This window comes from Ptychodera flava, chromosome 15, assembly GCF_041260155.1.
Source record: "Ptychodera flava strain L36383 chromosome 15, AS_Pfla_20210202, whole genome shotgun sequence".
Classification (NCBI taxonomy): Eukaryota; Metazoa; Hemichordata; class Enteropneusta; family Ptychoderidae; genus Ptychodera; species Ptychodera flava.
In genome coordinates, this window is record NC_091942.1 from 26,607,763 (window position 1) to 26,627,811 (window position 20,049).

Here is a 20,049-nt window from a genome sequence, read left to right on the forward strand (position 1 = left end):
ATAGAAAATCCTCCACCCTCCCCCTGGAAGTAAATTCTGAATCGTCCCTAAGCTTATGTTTACTGTGTTGGTTTTGGACTTCCCGCCGATTTGTTGTGTCAAAACTTGTATTCTTTAGGCCTACACTACTACCTAGGTCCCACCTTCGGCCTCACAATTCGATCCCGGGCCTTCGATCGACCATCCAAGCAACGCTGAAAGCACCCGTCGTCTGCACAGCCAATTGGCTCCCTGACATTGTTCGTTTTACCTTCATACACACACGTCTATGAGCGCATGGGCGCTGAGCGGAAGACCATTTTCCGCGATGTGCGAGATCTCGCGAGATCTAGTTGTCGCCTTGACAACCAGCAGACGACACACGACACAGGTCAAATTTCTGTAAACAATATTTGCGTAACAATATGGGGGTCAAACGATGCGCTTATCCTCTGTGTAGAAGTGATTCACGGTACCAGCACAGAGAGTACATGACAGGTGTGTCCTTTGTGCGATTTCCGAAACCAGTTACACAACCGGAAAAATGTGATCGTTGGATCCGAGCTTGTTGTCGTGCCGACGACTTTGGTAGGCATCGGATCACCCAGGACACCTACGTTTGTTCACGGCACTTTGTTGGTGGCAATGGTCCGACTGAGGACTATCCTGATCCGATACCAGCTACTGCAAGGGGACCAGAAGTGAGGATTTTCGAGCAAAGAAAAGTGAGGCCACCACCCAGAGATCGAACGTCGCCAGCCATCGAAAAGCGGAGAAAGATAGTGAAATCACGGGTGAGTGTCATACTTGGATCGCGTTGTTTACCCTTGCCTTGTTAGCTCGTATGCCGCAGTTGTGAGTTATATATATGCTAGATCGTCGATACCAAATCTGTAACTACGTCACGCCTATTCATGGAGGTATAAGTCTCCTCCCTCCATGGTCTATAATAACTCAGTGTACAGTGTGTACAGTGTGCAGTGTACATTTATCGCTTCAGGGGCTAGGGTTATAGATATCATCATCACATGCATTTGTTTTCCCAGCGATGCTGTGGATTTAGAAGAATAATAAAACCTGTTTCTGTACATTCTGAACCTAATAGTTGCTTTGAATGGTTTTCAGATTGGTCCCACATGACAGCACTAACAGCAGGCGTGCCAAACCTTTGTAGTTTATCACACCCCAACATGGTCCATCATCACCTTGTCGATTTTTGTATTTGCTTGTTTGTTTTAGTTTCATTCATTTCATGTTATTTCCCTCAGGTCACGGTTAACAATGAAAACGAAGGCAAAGTCCCTTCAACAAGCTGCCAAGTAAAGCCTGTGGCTGCTGTCCCTATACTGTCTTTGAGGCCAGTCAACACTACACATCAAAGTTGTGGTATGTATACTACTCAGCTTTTTTATTAGTCCCCACGGACACCGTCCGGGGGGACTTATAGGTTTGGTCATGTCCGTGCGTGCGTCCGTCCGTCCGTTCACGCAGATATCTCTGAGATGCCTGGAGCGATTTCATTCAAACTTGATACAAGGATTACTTCATATGGCATACAGATGCACGTCAATTTGTTTTGTGATACGATCCAATATGGCCGCCAGGCGGCCATTTTATTACGATTTTTTCATGTACAGAGCCATAACTCAGGCATGTTCCAACCGATTTTATTCAAAGTTGGTACAAGGACATTGACCAATGTCATACAGATGCACGTCAATTTGTTTTGTGATACGATCCAATATGGCCGCCAGGCGGCCATTTTATTACGATTTTTTCATGTACAGAGCCATTACTCAGGCATGTTTCGACCAATTTTATTCAGAGTTGGTACAAGGACATTGACCAATGTCATAGATATGCACGTCAATTTGTTTTGTGATACGATCCAATATGGCCGCCAGGCGGCCATTTTATTACGATTTTTTCATGTACAGAGCCATTACTCAGGCATGTTTTGACCGATTTTATTCAGAGTTGGTACAAGGACATTGACCAATGTCATAGATATGCATGTCAATTTGTTTTGTGATACGATCCAATATGGCCGCCAGGCGGCCATTTTATTACGATTTTTTCATGTACAGAGCCATAACTCAGGCACGTTTCAACCGATTTTATTCAAAGTTGGTACAAGCTTATTGACAAATGTCATAGCTGTGCACGGCAATTTGTTTTGTGATACGATCCAAAATGGCCGCTGTGCGGCCATTTTATTACGATTTTTCATGTACAGAGCCATAACTCAGGCATATCTCAACCGATTTTATTCAAAGTTGGTACAAGGACATTGACCTATGTCATACATATGCACGTCAATCTGTTTTGTGATACGATCCAATATGGCCACCAGGCGGCCATTTTATTACGATTTTTTAATGTAGAGAGCCATTTCTCAGGCATATCCGCATGTTTTGACCAATTTTATTCAAGTTGGTACAAGGACATCGACCAATGTCATAGCTATGCACATCAATTTGTTTTGTGATGCGATCCAATATGGCCGCTGTGCGACCATTTTGTTACGATTTTTTTCATGTCCTGAACCATAACTCAGACATGTATCAAGCGAATTCATTCAAAAGTATTTTTATCACAGACCTAATGAAGAGGACTCTATCCTCTTTGAGGACCTGTAATCAAAGTACCGATTAACAAGTGGGGACTGTGTCATCAACGATGACTTGTTTATGTTAGATTAGCATAGAATATATTTACTTCTTGTTTTTAATTTATAAATTTTCTTCTGATTATTAGCTGAGTATTTTTCTCATTTTATCATAAAAAACTCTGAAGTGGATTATTTTTATCTTATTCTGAAGAGTTTTTATTTTGATATGTCAAGCAGATATACGTGAAAAAATAACAAATAGATACATAATTAATTTATAAATGTATAAATATATACATAAATAAGTGAATAATTCATCAATTGATTAATTAATTAATATCAAAACAGTATAATATATTTCACAGTAAGTGAAAGGTGGGGAAAATTTGAATTTCAAATAAATTATGAGAAATGTTTTGCATTATGATGAAATTGTATTGTTAATTTGTATAACCTGTAATTGTTGGTTATTTCATTGGTATAATCAGTATTTTTCCATATCATATAATTTTTATCATATTATAGGTACACCAAACCCTGTCAGTCACAAGCCACCAAGTCCTGTCATCTGTCACAAAGCATCACAAGCCAAATCATCACCCAGACAGATATCACCATTGAGCATCTGAAGCCCTATTCTGACCAAGCATTGACTGACACAAAGATCATGAAGCGACATATGTTTATGCAGGATGTGAGGAGAAACAACAAGTCATGTAAATTTTACACAGGTACAAACTTCATTTCTCAGAGTCTTCAAATACTCTTTTGAATCAAAGAATAAGAGGAACAGATGCTATAATTTTTGTGTTTTTTAAGTGTTTTCACTCTATGCATTTAATTCAGTTTCTTGCTCTACTCCTAAAACATGTTGAAATGCAGTGTTTACAGTGTACATGTGAATAAAGAATTGTTGTTCACATTTGAATTTTGGTCTTGACTATTATTTGTCAACAATAATCTTCAATAACAGTATTGAGGGTGTGTTGATCAGACAGATGCTGGGTATCTTAACATGATTTAGGGAGTAGAGCAAGCAACTGAAGTAAATACACAGACTAAAAGCAAAACAAATATATTTTAATGTGTATTTTCTCTGTAGGTTTGGTTTCACTACAGATGCTGATGTATTTGTTCAGATGGATTCAGGCTAAGGCAGAAAGGATAACATTGTGGAAAGGAGAAAGTACACCTGTAAGTATTTATATGTAGTATGAACAACACAGCCTGTATGTGGAATGTGATAGTTCAGTTTTATAATATTCTCATTTGCTTAATATATTAGTTTATAGGCCTTTGCACACGGGGTCATATCAAGTGTGGTAGCAGCACTGGAGGTCAAAGGCCAAATACCAATCCTTTTCAATATCCCTCCATTTACGCACGGAAAACAACTCAGTAGTGCAGCGGTGACAAAGACCAGGCGGATAGCGAGTGCACGTATCCATGTGGAAAGGGCAATTGGGAGACTGAAGAATTTCAAAATTCTGCAAGGTATTTTCCCAGTGAAATCCAAAAATATAATGAATCAAACAGTCAAACTATGTGCTCTACTGTGTAATCTTGACAGAACCTTGGTTAGATAAATTACAAGGTGTACTGTTTGAGTCTCTTAAAAGTCTCATGTAAATTTTTGAAAGATATGTGGATTTATAATCACTAATTGCTTTTTGTTATTTTTACCCATTCTGTAATCGTTTCTATATGGACACGTTTAAAGTCTGAAATAATCAATAATAATAACAATAATAATAATTACACTTATCAAAGCAAATTAATATATATTTCATAATTACTTATTATAAATTTCCTTATGTATAACTTTTGAAAAAACAGAATAGACTTCCATTTTATAGATATATTTATTAATATGTTTTATATTTATGAATAAAGTTCAGACAATGTGTTTTTACATGTCATTGGAGTTTATTTCTTTCAGTATTAAGTACCAATCACAGACAATATATGTGGACACTTTCCTAGTGAAGTAATATGCTACCTTGACACACATACATACTACTAATTCAGGTATAAATTGGCAAGTCCATACTTCTACTAATATTCTTTGTTAATTTGACAGTTGTTTGTTGGAATGTGAAATTATATGCACATTCAATCACTAAAAATGAGTTTTATAAGAAAATTATATCATACACAATGGAAATGTTCTTTGCAGCAAATCTTTCAGTAGATACAATCAGTGGAATTTATCTGTACAGTTCCCTGCACCAAGACTTTCAGTAGATACAATCAATGGAATTTACAAGCGCAGTTCTCTGCACCAAAACTTTTAGTAGATGCAACCAGTGGAATTCACAAGTGCAGTTATCTGCACCAAAACTTTTAGTAGATGCAACCAGTTGAATTTACAAGTGCTGTTCTCTGCACCAAAACTTCCAGTAGATTTAATCAATGGAATTTACAAGTGCAGTTCTCTGCACCAAAACTTTCAGTAGATTTAATCAATGGAATTTACAAGTGCAGTTCTCTGCACCAAAACTTTCAGTAGATTTAATCAATGGAATTTACAAGTGCAGTTCTCTGCACCAAAACTTTCAGTAGATACAATCAATGCAAATTACTAATTATTAATATTTTTTATATTTTATGAATAAAGTTCAGACAATGTGTTTTTGCATGTCATTGGAGTTTATTTCTTTCAGTATTAAGTACCAATAACAGACAATATATGTGGACACTTTCCTATAATTACACCCACTCTCAAACAAGACATAGAAGAGACAGGTCTGGCGGCAAAAACCGGAAGTTCTTTTATTGAACTCCAACCAAGCATAGTTACAAAACTACAATATTTTAACCAACAGGCAACAGTAAAAGATTACATAGCAAAACTGTTGAGATGTAAATCTACTAAAGGTAAAAATACACGCATAAAAATACTTGCATTCTAAAAAACAAGGCTGTGGAGAGGTGGGTGGGTAATTAAGAACAGTACTAATTGAAGTGAAACAGTTCAGTAAAAAGATGGCTAAAAGTTGTCTACTGACTAACGTAAAGAAAGCACAGCTACTTGTCAGACTAGAGAGCTAAAAGTAACCTGGTGAGCATGCGTAGAAGAAATGTGGACTATACCAATATCACTCGGGGGTGAAATTAATCAAAATGGGACATTTTTACCCAATTACACCCACTCTCAAACAAGACATAGAAGAGACAGGTCTGGCGGCAAAAACCGGAAGTTCTTTTATTGAACTCCACCAGACAGCAAGGCCGCCAGACAACAAAAAAAAAAACAAACAAACAAACAAACAAAAAAAACAAACAAAAAAAAACAAAACAAAAAAAAACTGATAAGTTACAAGATCAGAAATTGCAAAACACAGCCTGTAAAAAGGCTAACAACTGTATTACATGGTTAAACTACAAATACTACTGTAATAACAACTTATCACTACTCCGAGGCAAAATTGCCTGAAATGCCAAGCAGATGTGCCAGTGCAAAAAGCCAATGTTGACTACAGGAAACCTGAAAATAGACACACTGATTCTTGTGCAGAACGTAGTCATAGAAGTGCAACTGGTTAACCCAGATATGCAAACACACTGAAGTGACATTGAAATGTAAGGAAGGGCTTGCACTGGCGAATTGAATTACCAACTGCTGAAATGCAGACAAGGGTAAAAGGCTTATCAAGCTACAAACACAAGCAAATTATGCAAAGCTGCAGTAAAAGTTTAATCCCTGCTGAAAGCACAAATTGGAAGCTAATGGGAGGCAACAATTTCAGCCATGCGTTTCGTGACAGACAAACGTGTCGTGAGAGGAACTTTGATATATTCTGTATAAGCCTCTGAACGCCAATCCCCATGAAGCTTAATAAGTTCTACAGGTACGCCCGCTGCGTATGCTAAGGACGCACCGCCCCTGCGTAAACTATGTAATGAGTAAAGTTTGGTGCTTTTGCCAAGAGCTGCAATCCACTTGCCAAAAGTGGAAGATAAACTGTGATGCGTAAGCGTTACAAGTTTGTTTTTGGTAGTATAAGAAAATGCAGGAGAGTTCCCCGAAGCCGGTGAAAGTGCAAGCATGTGCTTAAAGGCAGCAACAGGACAAAGATAAGAAAAAGGTACAGCTGAAATAGTAGTGAGAAAAGTGCGCTCATGGCACTGCAAAGATTTAGACCAGCGAGCTGCAATGACGAGAAAGTCATCTTGCACACTGATGTCTCTCCGAGACAAATGACGAGATGGGTCAAATGCTAATTTGGAAGGGGGAACCAAATTAGACTTTCTGAAGAAAGTATAAAATCCAATAATGATTGCACACCAGGCCGCTACCTGAAAAGGATCACTATTATCAACTAAGGAGTGCATTGCCTGTAACATAGTTATGGTAACAGGTAATTTTTGTACAGGTATATGCACTGATGTTTTCTTTAAACCTGCTAACGTAAGACGGAGTTCCAGTGATGAAAAATTGTCCACTGAGAACCCAGAAAGTACATGTAAAGTTTTCACACCAGAAAGGTAGTTTGCAATTGATCCTGTACTTTGAAAAGAACGTGCCAAAAATTGAACAAAAAGAGATAAGTTTACTGCTGATGCAGGAAAAGGTGCAAGACAAAATAAATACAAAAGGTTAAATAGGCACGGAACTGTGAAATTAAGTTGCGTTGTGTACCAGGACGAAAAGCGGCTGAACGAGTCCTCTGCAATTCCTGTCTGAGAACGTCCAACTCAACAAGAGTATCTGTAAATGCAATTAAAACATATTGTTGAAAGAAAATGCCTATCCTGCACCAATACTTGCTGCAAATGCAGGTTGCTAGTAAGTGCATGAAATTGAGACGAGTAACTGGGATTTAAGTGCCAACGAGAAAGGCAGTCTGCTAAACGGTTCTTATCACCTGGTAAATGTTTAGCTTTAAGCTCAAAACCATGAGAAGCTGCTGTGAACCACAATTCTCTAGCAGCTGCAAGCAAGAAGGAGTCTCTGGCTCTACCAGAATTAAGAACTTGAACAGTATCCATGTTATCACAAAAAACCAATACTCGTTGCTTGCCCCACCTGTCACCCCAGAGGTGGGCAGCAACTACAATAGTAAGCGTTTCTAGACATGTATAGGTAAGTTTTGTCGAACAATAAAGTCTGGAAATACACAATGAAAGAATTCTGAACCACAAATACCACCACAACCTGTTAAACACGCATCTGTTGAAAAAATGTCGTCAGGGTGGGACCAGTCTACTTCTGGAATGAAAGAAATGCCATTATATTGCGCCATGAATGTTAACCACCATTCGACATCTTTACGGAACTCTGCATTTAAGAGATATGATGATGTGGTGAAGAAATGGAGCGCAAAAGTTCTAACACGCGACTGATAAACAAACGCCCTGGTCTTACACAGCTAGCTACGAATGATAATTTGCCAATGAGTACTTGCAAATCGCGTTTCTTGGCTTTCTTACGAACAACCCATTGTGCTAACAGTGTATGACTTCTTGAAGTCTGTCTTCAGTTACTTGTAAAGTCATAGTGTCTGTGTCTACCAAAACGCCTATAAAAGTTAAACGTGTCGTTGGCTGAACTGCTTTTGTCAACTGCTTCCTCCAAACCTAACTCTGTAAGGAGAGAACGTAATGTGTGAAAGGCTAAAAATGACCTTTGCTGAACTTCTGCCCCGCAAAAGTCATCTAGGAAATTAACAGCTCTGAAACCAAGTTGTCTAAACATGTACACAACTGCATTAGTGGTACTTTGACAAGCCAGAGCCGCAGATCTAAGACCAAAGGTAATCTAGTGTCAACAAAAACAGAATCGCGCCATGTGTAACCAAGCAAATGATAATCGTGAGGGTCCACTGGAAGCTGGCGATAGGCTCGTCTCAAATCAAGTTTGAATAAATGGCACCCTTGACCAAGAGAACGAATAATATCAGTCAGCGAGTCTAAATTAGGATATGTAAGATGAAAAGGTAGGCCTAAAAATGTATCAGAAGGGATGCCTGCATTAACTGATGTAGACTCAGGAAAACTAAGATCCATAATACGCGACGCTCTAATGACCCCTTTTTGGGGACTGTTGACAAGGGGGAGGTAGCCAAAGGAACATGTAGTGGGTTTTGTGCAAAAGGACCGGCTGTGGCCCCAAGAAGCACTTCTTTACAAATAAACTTATCCACTTCTTGAGCAAAATGAAGAGCCGAAGGGTGATTACGTGCAATTGAAAGGGGAAGAGAATCACATGAATAATTAATTGGCCAACCAAACTGTAAAAATTCCACTACTAGTGGATCATGATACCACTGCAAACGCTGCTTCCAGGCTGGAATATTGAGCGCAGTGTGTATAAGAATACGCAAACCAGAAAAATTAGGTTGACCGGAGTCAAAAACTGCTAAATGCATGTCGGCCAAACGTTGTGGTGACAAGGATGAAACGGGAGGCCAAATGCGATGTGCTGGGGCAACCCATATAGGTATTACAGGTAAAACCACAGAAAGAGAAGAACTAGAAAAATCTACAATTGGATAACAAAAACTAGACATGACTGTAAAGGCCTGAGATAAAGCACAATGATTGAAAGTGTACAAATTTGAATCAAAGAAAGAATTGACATATTAAAAGCCTCATCGCCAAAAGCACTGCTTGTAAAATCAATATCTTTAACTACAACGTCATGCAGAGGCTGAGTAAAGTAACTAGTGGAAACAACCTGTGATGAAAATAAAGCCACCTCAGGCGAGCTTGCGGAGGTGGGTGTTAAATGAACAATGTCATTACTAGTAAATGAACTATCAGGGGTTTCTACAGTTGAAAATGATCCCTGTTAGTAACTAGAATTGTAGGTCACTCTTTGTCTTTATCTGTGTGCCCTTTATCCTGATAAGGACAGTCACTAGCTGGATGAGAAGCTTGTTTGTGTTTTAAACGATAACAAGAGGCACACATGTGTTTCTCTAATCTACCGTTAACATAGTGATCTCCTTTAATCTTACATTTACCAGATTGAAAACCTGCACAATATCTCTGACGACTAACTACTTTACTAGTTGGAGGATTTCTTATAAAACGAACATGCAATTGTTCGAAACTATCGCCCCAACGTAAAAGACCCTGCTCCAGATACTGTAAAATTATGGAATGATACTTTCGAAGCTCTTTCCCATGGATATAATTGAGCATCTGTGATAATATCCTGCAAGTGTCTTAATCTTAATAAAGCGGATTTACTTCTGGGCAATCTACTGGAAATTATTTCTAATTCCCCTGCAACTAACTGAGCTAATGTTAACTGTTCATAGTCCAAAGCGTCCGACCTATCTGGGTTTGGGTCTCTTGTAAATTCGTGAGGCCAAGGCACGTATTTCTTGATTCGGTCGGTAGGTTTACGCTTGACACCGCTCTTCATCCTCTTACCTTTCGATTTAGGTTCGTCACAGTGGCCGAGAAGAGATGGTGACACGTGTGCATGACGTCGCGAGCTGCGTCGTTTGTGTGTAGAACCATTCGATATGTGGCTTTTCTCTAAATCCGAATACTGAGTGTCCGTCGAGCTACATGAAGAAGAACCACACCAAGATGAACCTGTTGAGTCTAACAACCTGTCTACCGCTTGTTGCAAACTGGCATTGGTCTTCAGGTCATTCAACGTTGCACGAGTAGTTGGCGATGTGGATGGTGAACCAGTTGCGCCTAGTGATTTGGCAACATTGTTACTACCCTGAGTGGTGCCGTCGTGTGTTGAGCGGGAAAGTCCAGAGAAACCCGCCAATTTATCTGTTAAAGCCTCAACTTTCGCTGTAAGCTCATCAACTTGATCCTGGAGTTTGGGTTTAGACTTACGAGCACTGCTGCGGGTACGAGTGGTCTTTCCTTCCGTATCGCCCCGGAAGTATTCGTGGGAAGTTCACCGTCAACTGCGCTGACACATGTGGCATGCCCCATGAGTTTGTGGGCATCCGGATCTGTACCTTCCCCCTGAAAATGTGGTTGCTGACTATCCACTGGGCTCTGGCTCAGGATCCTTATCAGACATCGTAATTAAGAACGGTACTAATTGGAGTGAAACAGTTCAGTAAAAAGATGGCTAAAAGTTGTCTACTGACTAACGTAAAGAAAGCACAGCTACCTGTCAGACTAGAGAGCTAAAAGTAACCTGGTGAGCATGCGTAGAAGAAATGTGGACTATACCAATATCACTCGGGGGTGAAATTAATCAAAATGGGACATTTTTACCCAATTACAAGTGCAGTTCTCTGCACCAAAACTTTCAGTAGATACAATCAATGCAATTTACAAGTGCAGTTCTCTGCACCAAAACTTTCAGTAGATTTAATCAATGGAATTTACAAGTGCAGTTCTCTGCACCAAAACTTTCAGTAGATACAATCAATGCAAATTACAAGTGCAGTTCTCTGCACCAAAACTTTCAGTAGATACAATCAGTGGAATTTACAAGTGCAGTTCTCTGCACCAAATCTTTCAGGAGATGCAATGCAAATAACAAGTGCAGTTATCTGCACCAAAACTTTCAGTAGATACAATCAATGGTACTTATATATGCATTTATATTTGAAATTATTTATCAATTATATCACATGTATATCCTTAAGCAATAGGTAAGAGTCTTGGCACTACATATTTTTTGAAGAAAAAATTCCATTTCTCAACCACATGGAAAAAGTACTGTTCATTATAAGTCACCGTGATAATCTGAATGCCTTGTTTTGTATAAATCACAAGATCACACTCCTGCAGTTGGTAGATTCCCAGCTGTCCCTGTATCTGGGCATAATACATGGATGTATCTGTCAGAGACCATTTTCCATCAACTTCCTGGCATCCTTTATCCTTTGCAGCATCCTTCGGTGATTTGTCCCGCCAGGCAAATGGACACTTTATTTCCAAGAGCTTTGGCTGATGCTTGGGTTTACAAAGACATGTGACAACACCATCAGTTGAACAGCCAATAAATGGTCTCCTGTCATCAACTCTGAGACCAGGCACTCTGACATTAAGATGCTTATGTTTTCTTCTCTCAATAGCCCTGTACATCTCCCTGGCTTTACTTTCTTTCTTTCGCCCCCACTGTAGCGCTGGTACATCTTCCGACGGAATGGTTCCCTCCCTCAGTATTTTGTCAACAGTTTTTGTGGGATCTGCAGATGGATCTTTCAGCAATGTGTTTGCCGACTTGTAACTTGCCTAAACTGTGATGCTATTATGATACCTTTCCGAAGTTCATGCCAGATAGTGTTCTCATTCTGACCAACTGTTTGTCTTTCTATTAATTCCACCTCCTCTTTTGTGTACTGGACATTTTCAACGAACATAGCAGCTAATGTTTGGGTGGATGCTTTAAGATGTTCATTGAGGTGGGTCCTTAAAAACATACGTAACTTGTTCACCATAGCTAGATGTAAACAAGCTTCTGCAGATTCACTCTCAGGATTATTTCCCAAGGTTGGAGGCATCAACAAAGTTAGAGCAGCTGCTCCTGGTGATATCTGTAAAACATAATGAGAAAAAATTTGACGCATAGACTTGATATTTTACCACTCTCTTATAAGTCATTATAATTATTTACACAAAGCAAGTAACTGTATCACCTGAACCACCAAGTTGATCATCACCCAGGCAACAAGGATGAACAAGTTATTATGTGTGTTGATTTGCCAGAGGATTGTACCAGAAAGAATATTGTTAAAAATACTGACATATTACAATTGTATACTACACTGACCCAGTTTGGTCTGACAGCAACAAATAAACATAAGCATGACAGTTACAAATGGAGTCTCCAAATAGCAAACATGTAATATAATTTTGAACAGTATCAAAATAAAATTAAAAACCTTAAAAAGTTCATCTGCTTTACCTGACTGTATGTTCAATCAGAGTTTAACCCTTGATTGCTGTGATTTTTCCTGCCAGAATTTAAGTGCAACATTTTACTACTTTTTTGTGACTTTTTTCTGTAAATTTTTATAATTTTTGACTGAACAGACATCACATTTCATAGCTACACTTTTCTGTAATTAAAATGTTGGCAAAAATCTGAAAAAAAAATCACTAGAATATATTTTTCAAATTCTACAAAAACTGACTTTGGTACTCAAAGGGTTAAATTTTTTTTAAATTTGATCCACTGTACTACTTAAAATGTGGATTCCAGCTCCCCACACCACTAGAATTTGCTCAGCCCTGTATATAGTGTACAACACACTTTCCAGCTTACCTGTGCAAGGCCTTTGGCAAACAATTCTTGTTGTATCTGGGATAGTGGTGTTCGGTCATCTGGGTGTCTTGGGTCAAAATCACTGTCCTGTGGTGTATTCAACTGTGGCACACTATAACTGGAAATGGAGAACAGAACATTGAACAGATGAAATCTATAAAAGGGCCAGTAGCTGTAACTTTATTGGTTTTTAGCTTTTTCCTCTGTATAATATATCAGCTTCTTGTTCAACTCCCCAAAAATTAAACATGTGTAGTCTTCAGCTCATAGACAAAGTGAAGACAAAGTGAATGTTATCACTGACATTTGAATTTTGATCAGAAAAGTGTTACTAATCATACCAAAGTAACCAACCAGCAACATTTTTTATGTAAAAACTATAGCGTTTATATAAGAGTATCTTTATCAATCAAAAGTGTCTTTCGATTCAAACCGATGCAAACATTTCAAAAATTATACTGCTTATGGATCAGTGTGCCATCTAAGCCAGTCTTTTCAGTCATGTGATGCAAGAAAATTTTCAGTTGGATAGGAAATTATACATGGTGACTGCAGAAAAATTAGCAAATTTTCAAACTGACTCAAAAATTTTCTTTTAGTTTGTTAGTCAGAGGGCACACTGTGATCATTCAACAAAGCGGCACAACACTATGAACATTATAGAAAAAAACTCACTGTGCTTGTTTGATTTTTAATCTTTTAATTGGAACAGGCTGATCATGTTCCATTGGACGTCTTTTCCAGAGACATGGACCATCTGTAACTGAGGATTTTTCAAAACTCTCTACTTCACAGAGGGCAGCAGCAACATGGCGACATGCAACATCAGCACTGTAATGAAAAAAGAAGAGTGTTCTAAAAAGAGTCAGTCCAACTACAACCATAGAAGCAACACGTAGAGTGCGGGAACACACCAGGATCATGGCATAGATAAATTAATAAAGAAGGCAGTTCAACCAGTACTCCTTGTCTTCTAATGATCTTTATTTAAAAATACCGACGTTTCGGCAACACACAAGTTGCCTTCTTCAGGGCAAAAGCTGACAAATAAAAATGAGCATAAACAGAAGTAAAAATCGGGCTGGTAAAAAGTAAACTGAGAGTAAAAACGAAATAAAATGAGAATTACAATACTTGTGAAAACTGGAATTACAGTGAGTGAAAAAACCACAACGACAGTTGTAAGGAACGAAATTAAAAACCAGTAGTGATAAAAAACAGTGAAAAGCGCTATGACTAAAAATTAAAGATCAATAAGCCTTTTGAAACAAGAAGGGTGGTTGAAACAAAGGAACAATGGACTGAAACTGACCTGGGTGCGGAGAGTGGAACTGTACCAGCTGAAGTGGAGGGTCGGAATGGGCAAGTTATTGGTGAAGGGACTCCTAAGACGGAAAAAATAGTCTGAACTAAGGGGTCCCCTAAGTGGTTGGAAAAGGGGAAGAGTTGAAACGCGGGAAAGTAGCTTTATCCTTCTCTTTGGTTAATGCCCTTGGGTGTGAGTGTGTCAATATCTGCAATGTATTTTTGTTCACATAGTCTTCTTTTTCGGGTATTTGTGGTGTGAACTTTGTGTAAACCAGTAGCTTGGAAGTGTGATGGACTGTGGTCGAGTTGATTGAAATGTTCTGAGACTGGGGTGGGTTTACGACTGCGGATTATGTATATGTGTTCGTATATTCGTCTTTTGAGTTCCCTTTTCGTCTCCCCAATGTATTGTTTTGAACATTTTTGGCAGGTGATAATGTAAATGAGGTTATGGGTGTTGCATGAGATTTACCGATGATGTTGTGGGTTTTACCTGTTGTGGAGCTGGTGATTGTGTTGGTTTCTGTAATGAATTGGCATTGATTGCAGTTGCCGCAGCGTTTAGTTTCACCTGTTGTGGGCTGATGAGGTATTTTTTTGAGGTCTGCTCTTACAAGAATTTTTCTAAGATTTGGAGTTGTCTGAAGGCTGTGATAGGTACTTCCGGAATGGCTTTGTTTATTTCTTTGTCCTCGGAGATGATACCCCAGTGTCTGTGGATAATGTTGGAATCTTAGGGAGAGTGGGGTTTAAGGTGGTGACAAAGGGGATTCTCTTGTGCTGGGGCTTTAGAACCCATAGCCGTTCCATGTTTGTGAAGGTAGAAATTGCCTTGGAAAGTGAAGAAGTTGTGTTCAAGAATGAATTGGAGCATTTCAATTAATAGATCTGTATTTCGACGTTGTGAATTGTAAGAAATTCTCTGACAGAGGTTCTAAAGTAGCCCCGTCATATGCTAACCTCGCGATGGGCAAAATTGAAAATACGATCCTTCATAACACACCCCTTCAGCCCACACAATGGCGTAGATTTATTGACGACGTCCGCTTTATCTGGATCCATGGCCTCTCCACCCTCCTGAAATTCCACCAGCACTGCAATGAAGTACACCCAACCATCAAATTTACCATAGAACATAGCTCCAAACACATTGCTTTCCTAGACACTGATATGTCGATACAAAACAACTCTATTCATACTTCGATCTACAGCAAACCCACAGATAAACATCCCTATCTCTGGCCAACATCCTGCCATCCTAATCACACGTTCAATTCAGTCATTTGGAGCCAAACTCTCCGTTATCGACGTATCTGTTCAGACACTTCAACTTATGACAAAGCAACCAAAGAAATGACTCATCATTTTGCGAAACGAGGCTACAAACCCCAAACAGTCAAAACTTACATTGAAAAAGCCAGAAACATAGAAAGAAACCACTTACTTACCACAAAACCCACTGATAAGCCCCAGCACAAGAGAATCCCCTTTGTCACCACCTTTAACCCCACTCTCCCTAAGATTTCCAACATTATCCACAGACACTGGGGTATCATCTCCGAGGACAAAGAAATAAACAAAGCCATTCCGGAAGTACCTATCACAGCCTTCAGACAACCTCCAAATCTTAGAAAAATTCTTGTAAGAGCAGACCTCAAAAAAATACCTCATCAGCCCACAACAGGTGAAACTAAACGCTGCGGCAACTGCAATCAATGCCAATTCATTACAGAAACCAACACAATCACCAGCTCCACAACAGGTAAAACCCACAACATCATCGGTAAAATCTCATGCAACACCCGTAACCTCATTTACATTATCACCTGCCAAAAATGTTCAAAACAATACATTGGGGAGACGAAAAGGGAACTCAAAAGACGAATATACGAACACATATACACAATCCGCAGTCGTAAACCCACCCCAGTCTCAGAACATTTCAATCAACTCGACCACAGTCCATCACACTTCCAAGCTACTGGTTTACACAAAGTTCACACCACCACAAATACCCGAAAAAGAAGACTATGTGAACAAAAATACATTGCAGATATTGACACACTCACACCAAGGGCATTAAGGCCATCGTCTGGGCTAATGTCGGTCAAAATGCTCAAAAAATCAGATTTTATTTTTTTCCTTCATTGTCACCCTCGACATGTATACTTTCAAATAAGCTATATCATTCTTCAAAAATATTAACTAAAATCGAGAAAAATCGCGTTTTTTCCCACTGACCCCTGGTCAAATTTTATTTAGTCTAATTATATATTCAAAACAGGTAAATCGCTATTTTTGGTTGCCTAAAAACTTTGTTGAGTTATGGCATCATGTATGAAGTAGTGACCATTTGCTTGCTTATTGAAGCAGCTTTTTCAGAGGTAAAAATATGGCGTTGTGGAAATTGTGAGTTTGAGACTAATTGCAGTCTAAAAAAGCCAGATCAATGAGTAATCGGGAAGAAATTTGCAACAAATGATTCTGTTTTATATTTTGTGTGGATATTACTGTAAGGCATATGAAGATTTTCATTCAGGTATAGCAATTAAACCAGAAAACAAACCATATTAGACGTTATGGTGTCCATATACATAACAAGTAAAGAATCTCACATGAATTTCATTATCATGCTGATTATAAATCAATGTTTTTTTGATAATTAACAGTTCATTTTTCACTTAGAAAGCAATTACAACCAGGCTTTTGTAAATAGAATTCTAACTGACAATTTAAACTTGTCGAATACCCTATTTTGAGGTCGTAAACTTTGCATGAAGTATGAGTATCACCTTTATGTTGTAAACATTTCAATCCAATACTCCTAACAATTGTGTTTTGTACTGCATTCGTTTCTTGTGGCAGTAATAACTCTTGAAAGAATGGTTGGAATGCAATGAAATCAGCCAACATATGTGAAATTAAATACTTTACAAAATAAACCTCAAAAAACAAGGTCATCCAATCATGTCATAGTAGAAACTTGGCGGAAAGTTGTGAAATTTATTAATTTTTCAATCTTACCGAGATGACTATGATTTAATTTATATTGACATCTTATACAGTCATAGATTTAGGTTCATATTGTAATACATATACATCTGAATGCTACAGAAAAAATTCGGTTGTTGTATGACTTTTCGTTCAATAGATATCTTTGCCACAAATTTCCTCATATTTTTAACCCTGAAATTGTCGCCATGCCAACCGAATATCCGGTTTTCCCCCTGCACTGCATTTTACCATCTACTGCAACAAAAAGATGACAAAATCTGAAAACAAGGTACTACACGGTTATGTGTTTAAAATAGCCCAGACAATAGCCTTACCAAAGAGAAGGATAAAGCTACTTTCCCGCGTTTCAACTCTTCCCCTTTTCCAACCACTTAGGGGACCCCTTAGTTCAGACTATTTTTTCCGTCTTAGGAGTCCCTTCACCATGAACTTGCCCATTCCGACCCTCCACTTAAGCTGGTACAGTTCCACTCTCCGCACCCAGGTCAGTTTCAGTCCATTGTTCCTTTGTTTCAACCACCCTTCTTGTTTCAAAAGGCTTATTGATCTTTAATTTTTAGTCATAGCGCTTTTCACTGTTTTTATCACTACTGGTTTTTAATTTCGTTCCTTACAACTGTCGTTGTGGTTTTTCACTCACTGTAATTCCAGTTTTCACAAGTATTGTAATTCTCATTTTATTTCGTTTTTACTCTCAGTTTACTTTTTACCAGCCCGATTTTTACTTCTGTTTATGCTCATTTTTATTTGTCAGCTTTTGCCCTGAAGAAGGCAACTTGTGTGTTGCCGAAACGTCGGTATTTTTAAATAAAGATCATTAGAAGACAAGGAGTACTGGTTGAACTGCCTTCTTTATAATGAAAAAAGAACATCACCATTAGTAACTTTAGTCATTGTATTTTAAATATATTATTAAACAATACTAAATGAAAGATGATATAAGCTGCTAACACTAACAGACAGACTCTACCGCCTATGGTATTTCACAATTAGCAGGATGATATTGGGAGAAATGTGTAATGTGTTACTTTCATAGTCTAGCTTCAAATTTCCTGAGACAAGGGTACATTTAAACAACTTCTATATATTACTTGGATATTATCACACATGCTACTAATGCAAATATGAAAATATATTTTGAAACATTTAACAATTTATCTCCCAATTTTCCCTGTTAAGCTGCCATATTTTGGGCAGAACCAATCTAGTATAACATAATCAATCACTCAAATACATATTCAATGTGGGATTTTAATGCAAGCCAGTTATACCTTTACACTTTGCAGTAAATTAGTGGTTGAATTTGATAACCAACATCAACAACCCAGAGCAAATGAAACAAGTCAGTATATTGTGGCAGTTTATCTTAGTGTATCTTTTGATGAAAATATCCCAACAATCTTAAATGAACGAGACACAGCTTTACCATAACGTAAACTTTACATAATTAACAAGATTAATATTGACACTTACCCTCCAGGACATTCACAGTAGGCAGCCATGATTTCTGAGTGTGCCTTATCCATCAGAAACCATAATGAGTACGTAGACTTACTGAGATAAGTTTTGTCTTTTTGAGTTGGTTTTACCTGGGCTTTAAACGCGCCAAATGTACTGGCTTCTGATATTTGTGTGTACTGTAGGTCGAAGACATGACCATCATAACAAAGTCTGAAGTCCTCATACGACTTGTAAGCCCTTAGCTTCTTCCTGTCGTAGTCTGATCTGTGACATATCAGATAATTAAAGACGTCGCACAGTCCAAAGTCCGGTATATCACTAAAATCCGTCGAATACCCAGGGAGGTTGAGCGGATTGTCGAAATTGCAGCCAAGATCAGCTAGTCTCTTGGAAACATCTCTCTTGGGATCATGACCAGTCATATCTGGGTCTTCCTCAATACTAGCATCGCGGACAGCCTTGGCGAGAGTAACTAGGATATTTTGCGGTAGTTCCAAGTCGAGATACCAAATTTCCGCAAAAAATCTTTCAACTGTGGAACGGTGAGGTTGTCAAAATCCCCCATATTACTATTTTATCAAAAATAAGCCGTGATAAACAAAAAAATACCTTGCAGACTATGAAAACAAAATCCGACGCGACGTCGTCTGCACACAAAGACCGCCATGTTGAGAGAAAGTTTGTCCTGTGTGAACTTTGTCCTGTGTCGATGTCGAAAGTACCGAAATACCGCATCTCGCGAGATTTCATACGAGACGGAAAATCATCTATTGGATCAATGAGCGACTATGGTTATACTCACTCCCGGCCCCTTGATCTCTCAGCAGCTTTCAACATTATTGAGGGAGCATTGGTATTTTATGGTGAGGGTGTTGATGGAACTTAAGATACAAATGAAATGCAAAAAGCGACCCCCCTCCAAATTAATTCTAAAATTTGACCCCCCCCCCCCCCCTTTGATCAATTGTAAAATGTAACCCCTCCTCAATTTTCATCTGATTTGATTAACTAATATATTGCACCCTAAGGCCCTTAGGTTAATAATAGTAACACTTCAGAGATGTTTGCAAGAAAGAGTGATCCTCCCTAATTTACGGGTGCAAAAACTGTGACCCTAGCCCAGTGTGTCACGGTCAGCATCAGTAATATCTTAATTGATCTATAATTTCTCATTTGACCTTTGAACTTTCAAAGAATAGTTTTTGACCTTTACAAATAATCACTTGGGTGTAATTTCAATATCACATTTGTTGTTCACATTCGCTTTTTCAAACACCCTATTCTTATCACGTATATTTATATCAGTTGTCAAACGTTCATAAAAGCTAGTTTTGTATTTGAAAAAATATTGATAGCTTCTTCATGGACTATAAATCACTGTGAATCACATTGAGGTGAAATTCTCAATCAAATGTCTTGCCACACATGCACCTGTAACCACCCTAGTCTAACCAAGTACATTAATATCAAT

General features: G+C 38.5%; 1 protein-coding gene across 1 annotated transcript; it reads left to right on the forward strand.

The window, feature by feature from the left end:
* The first annotated feature begins 404 nt into the window (after nt 1–404).
* On the forward strand, nt 405–3,219 carry LOC139150757 (C-terminal-binding protein 1-like). Its single transcript, XM_070723153.1, has 3 exons — nt 405–773; nt 1,248–1,365; nt 3,116–3,219. Exons 1-3 carry the CDS (start codon nt 405–407, stop codon nt 3,217–3,219), a joined length of 591 nt encoding a protein of 196 aa, XP_070579254.1.
* The last annotated feature ends 16,830 nt before the right edge of the window (nt 3,220–20,049 follow it).